This window comes from Columba livia, chromosome 5 (assembly GCF_036013475.1).
Source record: "Columba livia isolate bColLiv1 breed racing homer chromosome 5, bColLiv1.pat.W.v2, whole genome shotgun sequence".
Taxonomy (NCBI): Eukaryota; Metazoa; Chordata; class Aves; order Columbiformes; family Columbidae; genus Columba; species Columba livia.
In genome coordinates this window covers 42,212,752-42,219,289 of record NC_088606.1, presented here as the reverse complement: position 1 = coordinate 42,219,289, position 6,538 = coordinate 42,212,752, and the positions used below count along the sequence as shown (strand labels likewise).

The 6,538-nt window shown below is 54.4% G+C and overlaps 1 protein-coding gene across 1 annotated transcript; it reads left to right on the top strand.

Moving 5' to 3' along the window:
- The first annotated feature begins 2 nt into the window (after positions 1–2).
- On the top strand, positions 3–6,404 carry PEX16 (peroxisomal biogenesis factor 16). The gene is made up of 11 exons (XM_065064668.1): positions 3–194; positions 333–368; positions 602–678; positions 1,919–2,052; positions 2,358–2,464; positions 2,963–3,043; positions 3,511–3,663; positions 4,009–4,081; positions 4,376–4,495; positions 4,704–4,768; positions 5,867–6,404. Exons 1-11 carry the CDS (start codon positions 38–40, stop codon positions 5,923–5,925), a joined length of 1,062 nt encoding a protein of 353 aa, XP_064920740.1. The 5' UTR covers positions 3–37; the 3' UTR covers positions 5,926–6,404.
- Positions 6,405–6,538: the final 134 nt, after the last annotated feature.

The following is a 6,538-nucleotide window of genomic DNA, read 5'->3' as shown; positions in this document are numbered from 1 at the left end:
GCGGTGGCGGCCCCGGAAGCGCGGGGCCGTGGGAGCCATGGCAGCGGCAGCGGCGGCTCCGGGACCTGCCCGTGGCGGCCTGGCGGCGCGGCTGCGCCTGCTGTGCCAGCGCTACCAGGAGTACGTGAGGCGACACCCGGCCGCCACGGCCCAGCTGGAGGGCACCGTGCGGGGCCTCTCCTACCTGCTGCCAGGTGCGGGAGGGGGGCGGCCGGGCCCTGGGCCTGGACTGGGCCCCGCTCCGGCAGCTCCCCGGGGGGCTGTTGCCCAGCGGGGAACCGGGCTGCCCCCGCTCTGGGCGCTGGCTGACAGCCGCTCTCCTTCTTTCGCAGGTCGCTTCTCGGACTCCTACGCGCTGTCCGAGCTGGGTAGGTGGCGGCCGGGATCGCGGGGCGGGCGGGCCGGCCGGCTGCGAGGCTGGTGTTGCCTCGGCGCGGTGCATGGGGGCCGCTCCCGGGAGCCCCGGTGCTGCTGACACCGGGCTGCGTCCTCCGGCAGGCTGTGAAGGAATCGGCACGGCTGGCTGTGCTTCTTCCCTCATCCCCTCCTTGGTTTGCTTGCCGTGCATCCTGTAACAGTGGTTTTCTTGTTCCTTTCTTAGTGTACTCTGCCTCCAACCTCCTTGTGCTGTTAAATGACTGGATTCTCCGGAAGGAGCTGCAGCAGAGCCTGCCCATGGTAAGGCTGGAGTGTGTGGGAGGAGGATATGGGATATGTGCTTGCTTTCTTGCAGAAGCTTTCAGGGAGTGTCTGTAGAAACTACGAGGTCTTTGCTGTAGCCTCTCTCTGCTGTCAGGTGTGTAGAGGCCAGAGGCAACCTCTGCATGAAGGTAAACAGCAGCCCTGCCCCGTAGCTGCTGGCTTGAAGGAGTGGACAGAGCTCTCCCCGGGCCACAGAAATCAGTCCCTGACTTGCACGAGGAGCTCCACTGTTTTTTTGAGAAACTCAGAACTTGAGATAGGTAAAGGTATTGCCAAATAACCTTCACCGTGGCTCTGGACCACTAAAGCTCTGATTCCATCCCTCAGCCTTTGCATATGCTGTTGAGCAAAACAAAGTACCTTGCTTGTATGTCTCTCTTGCAGGAGCCCCAGGCTGGCTCCCAGTACTCAGCAGGCCCTTTGGGGGTGAGGAGGAGGGCACTTTTTTTTCCCCAACAGGCCTCTTGTGTTGCAAGTCTGCCTGCTGTGTGGGTTTGGATGTTAGTAGCTGTCTGGCTGGGATGTCAGACAAACGCGAAAGTCTTGCTTCACTGGTGAAGGCCAAAGTGAATTTCAGCTGTATTATTTCTATTAATGCTTTCAGAGGGTTAAAACCTATGGTTGACAGCACCAGCAAGCTTCTGTGTGGGGAGCAGGGATGCAGGCTGGAAGAGCACCCACTGTCTTGGGATACATGCCTGGGGTCTAGACTGATGCGGTATTCAGCAGCCATTTACTGTGGTGTAACTGTGGACTCTGGTCCCCTTTCCTCTACTCCAAGTATACTCCCTCATCAACTTTAACTGGGGAGGAGGTTTGTTGTGTAGCCCAGCTCCAGGAAAAGGAGGAGGAGAGAGTTTTGCCTTGGAGTTCAGGCACAGTGCCACAGCCCAAGAGACTGTCCTGCTGGGTCAGCCCCCAGCAGGGGTAGAAGGCAATCCAAGGTACAGCTGTGATGTTCTCCGTGTTTTTGGGGTAGCAGCTCTGTGTGATGCTGTGATGTCTCAGTCTGTCCCTGCTTGGAGGTGGAGAAGTGGGCTTGCGTGTAGACTCTGGCCGCAGTGACGACACCACTTTCTGTTTCTGGGGTGGTGACTTCCAAGGCCATTCAGTGCTTGTTTCTGAGAGTCCTGCCAGACTGGGCTGTGCTTCTGCCCCATTTAACTCCCAAGCAGAACCTGCATCCTGTTCCCCTCCTCCCCTCTGTGTTTTGCAGTCGCTGCCCCAGCAGAAGCTGCTGACCTGGCTGAGCGTGCTAGAATGCGTGGAGGTCTTTGCAGAGATGGGGACAGCCAGGGTGTGGGGGGAGATGGGCCGGTGGACCATCATTGTCCTCATCCAGCTGGCTAAGTAAGTGCCATGGGCGGAGGGGAAGGGGCTGTGTGCACTCAGAAAGGGGATCTGGAGGGGACTTGGCAATACCCCAAGAAAAAGTCTGAGCAGGACTGAGCTGCTGATCTTGGAGGCTGTGGGAATCAGGACCCCCACAGTGCACTGGATACTGTGCCACAGAAGGGGACACTTACCGCTCTCATCTTGCTGGTTGCCCTGAGCAGACCTGAGTGTTTCTCTCTTCTGTGGAAGCCACCTTTCCAGTGCAACAGGAGCTCAGCTCCGTAGCCTAGTATTGAAGGCTTCTGTGTGTCTATCCACAGAGCTATCCTTCGTCTCCTTCTCCTGCTGTGGTACAAAGCTGGCATCCAGACGTCTCCTCCCATCGTGCCGCTGAATAGGGAGCAGCAGCAGCCTCTCCGCCCTCAAGGTGACCCCATGGTGCTGTTATCGTTGGCTGGGCACTTTGCTGGGCCACATGTCTTGTCCTGCTAGGAATTACTCATCAGAGCAGCAGCTTGGATGACACAGGGAACTGTAAGGCTTCAGTATGCAGAGCCAAACTGTATTGCACTTTCTGCCTTCTGCAGAGCACAGGGTAGCTTAGTGGCCGGGTTGTCCTGCAGTCTGGAAGGAGGGGGTGGAGGAGTATAAGCCTGGAACCACTGGCTGAACTATGAGTGGAGCTGCATGCCTCCTGGTCTGATGGTGAGGAAGATGATCCTAGGCCTGGGCAACGTCAGGCAGATTTACCTTTTCACCCTCGGACAGCTCTGTATAGTGTTTGCCCCTTCAGGATGGTCCAGTTTGCGCTAGATCAAACTTTCAGTCTGCTCTTCTTGATGGCAATGTAGGGAGAGGTGCTGCCAGCTCTGGGGTAAGGTGTGTTCCTTTGAAGCCTGACCCCTGTGTCTGTTTTCTCCTGCAGATGGGGAAGACAACTCCTTGGGAAGGGATCAGACCTATATTGGCAAGCGTTCCAGCCGTGTCGTGCGCTCTCTCCAGAGCAGTAAGTAACTGGAGCCCATTTTCTGTCCTTGTCTGAGCTGTTTCTGCTCTGTACCCTGTACATGTGACCTGGGCGTGCGCAGTAAAGAGCAGAACCTTGTATTGGAACATATCCTGCCAGTTACTGGGCCCTGTGGGTGTGGGGGTTATCAAAGCGATGGGGTTTCAGGCACAGGCTGCAAAGCCGGGACTTAAATTGTGTTTTCCCAAGTGAGCTGTGTGACTGACACAACCCTTCAGTGTGGTTATGCTTTGAGGAGCACAGACTTTATAAGTACCTCTCCCTGCTCTGTACCCTCTGGAGGCGAGCTCTGGGGGTGCTGGTCAGCTGAAGCAGTTGCTGTGTGTGCAGTTCTTCAAGCTTTCCTGTTTCACACCTTCACAGTGCAGAAAACAGTGGGATGGTGGGGTGGGGAAGCGTGGTAGAAAGGTTTTGTTTGTATTGGTGACCTGATCTTTTTGTTTCAGCCCCATCCCTGCAGTCCCGGCACTGGGGATCCCCCCAGCAGAGGGAGGAGTCGCAGAGCCGAAGAGCAGAGGAGGTGAACCAGACTCCCACCCCTCTGGGTCTCCAAGAAACCATCGCAGAATCCATCTACATTACGCGTCCTCTCCTCCACCGTATCCTGCCCTGGCTGCGTGCGGGCTCAGACTGTACCCTTGGTGGTAGCAGAAGGTGCTGCAGGCTCAGCCCTGGTGCCGCGCCAGGCTTCTCTCTCCCTGCTGCTGCTCTGCTTAGGCAGAGCCCTCGGGACTCCTCCCTTCTCTTATGCCTTGATGCTCACCTCAACCACTGGAGTTGTGGGTGCAAGTGCTCCAGCCCCTTCCCTAAGCCCCCAAGCATCGCCCAAGCTTGTATTCTTGTGCACACGGCAGCGCTTTGCTGGTACCCAGGGGATGGCTTTGGCTACATGCCTCTCATTAGGCATCTCTGGTTCATTCCATTCCTTGACTGTGTGTTCCTAGTATTGAGTTTAGGAGTGTGGGGCCAGAGATCATGGAAACCCTGGCTCCTTTCAGCGGTCCTGGACATCTCGAGGTCAGTCTGAGGAAGAGTTGTTGCGGGTCCTTGAGGTTGCTGGTGGCTGAGCATCACGCTTCCCCTGGTTCCCCGGTCCTGGGCAGGCCTGGGAGAAACATGCACAGGGGCTGGGCCTGGTCTTTATCTGGGAGATTGATACGTTTAGTTATCTTCTGCAACACTTAGAGTGCTCTCCATTCTGGTGCAGCCTGCTCTGTGTAGAGCTGAGAAAAAAGAGCATTTAGAAATCCACTTTCTTTTTCCTGCTGGCTGCTGTTGCCATGAGTTAGCTCTCTGCCCTTCTCCTTCCAGTTTGAGTTTGCTGAGTGATCTGAAAGACCTGAACAGGCGAGAGCGAGCAGAGCTGAGGCGACGAACCATCCTACTGCTGTACTACCTGCTGAGATCGCCTTTCTATGACCGATATTCAGAGTAAGAGGCCCCTGCTAGGTTTTGCTGAAAATTTCCCTTTTAACAGAAGTAGCCTTAGGGAACTGGGTGAGTAGATCTGGAGAGGTCTGAGTGCCTGTGACCAGGTTAATCTGAGCCTTTGCCTAACAGCTGCCATTGCTGTTAGTGTGTCCAACAGTTGGGGCAGGAGGTGTCCTGCTGGACTCATTCATACTCTCTCTCTTCCTAGGGGTAGGATCCTCCTCCTTCTGCGCCTGTTGGCCGATTATGTGCCTGGACTTGGCTTTGTCACACGTAAGTGGGCCCCACCGTTATCTCCCTGTTCGTGTTGGGTGGAGAAAAATCAGGGGAATTGGGCAGAACGTTTGTCCATCAGTTTCCAACCCAAGGAAGGAATTGAAGTCTCTGCGGTGGTTAGCATCGGGTGCATCTGGTATCGATGCTTATATTGTTTTAAACTGGAACAGGGAAGGATGAATTGCTTCCAGGCTCTTGGAGACCTGTGCTTAACTGCGGTGGTAAACCTCCCTGTGCCCTCCCGGGCTACAGAGCTCTGTCTCTGCCACCTGGGCCTCTTCTCCTGGATTCCCTTTCTGCACCTCAGCTGGTACACCAGAGCCCTGCTTTGCAGCCTCTGTTTCTGAACTCTTGATCCCCAGTCTGCAACGCAGGCGCAAGGGGTGAACAGTTGCCTAGAGGTATTGACCCAGCCAGGAGCCAATTTTAAATCAAAGGGCTGAACCAGGTCTGGCTTCTAATCCTTCACTGGAGGATCCGTTTTTTATGGGCCAGAATTTTACCTCCTCCTCTCCCCAGCTGATGTGAAGCTGTTCATGGCAGTGATACGGCATTAGATGAACCTGGCATTGTGGGACTGTCCTTTCCTTGGGGAGATCACAAAGCTGGCTAGCTCAGGAGCCACAGCCTCCAGTCAGTGATTTTTGGAGAGGCTTTGGAGCCTGCATTAAGCTGTGTGCTGCATAAGCATTTTCACTCTACAGCGGTTGCTCCTGGGTCTGCACCTGCTCATTACTGCTGAGCTGTCTTCCCTCTTTCCTCTGCCACAGCAGTGTCCTGACTGGCTGCATGTGGGTTTTCCCCTTGCACATTGTAGCCTCCCCTTCCCACTAGAGCTTGGAGGGAATGGTGTTCCACACTGTGACTGTGCTGAGCACTTGTCATGCCCCACTTGGTCCTGCTCTGTCTCTGCCACCACATCCCAAAATTGTCTCCCATCTTGGCACAAGTAACTGTTCTATTCTTGCATTCATGTGAGTTGTACACTGGAGATTTGGGATTGCTGGAGATCATAATGAGAAGGGGGGGATATACCTCATATACTTGAAGTTCTTGGTTTGTTATCTGCATCATCCCTCCCTTTTCTTGTTTCAGGGCCACTGATGGATTACTTGCCTGCTTGGCAGAAAATCTATTTCTATAACTGGGGCTGATGAGAAGATGATTATTCTCTGCTAAGATCGTGGCTGGACATTTCTAAGGAGGGCAAGCAGGCTGGGGGAGGGATGTTGATAATGTCTAATTTTCAGTTAAACCATCAATGAGAAGCTCCTGTTCTGCAGGGTGGGGTGAGGGGTGTATGTAATCTTTTTAACAAATCTAGCTGTGAATGATGGACACTACATGCGTGAAGAGACCCTGGCCACCTTTCTCTGGGCCGTTCTGTGGCTGCAGCGATGGTGATGGGGCAACCTCTTTTTTTTTTTTTTTTTTTTTTTTTTAAGCACTTCAATTTTCTCCTTTTGTACGGCTGCACTATAATAAAGCCAGGCAGCACAGCGGTTTTTGGAGAGCATTGTCTCCCACCTCATGGCGCCGAGACTGACCTGCAGCCTGCTTGTGTTGGCCGTGCCTGGCAGATCTGCTTGGAGCGGCCTTGTCTGTCAAATAAACACTTAATGGAAAGAACTGAGCTGAAGGACCTCTCCTCCCCTGTGTGTGTGGGCTCCCCTTGCTTCTGGTTGCCAGCAGGTCTCTCTACATGAGAAAGCAGCTTTTGCAGTTATCTACCCTGGGATACACTCTCACTTAGAGCCTTTTTCTCTG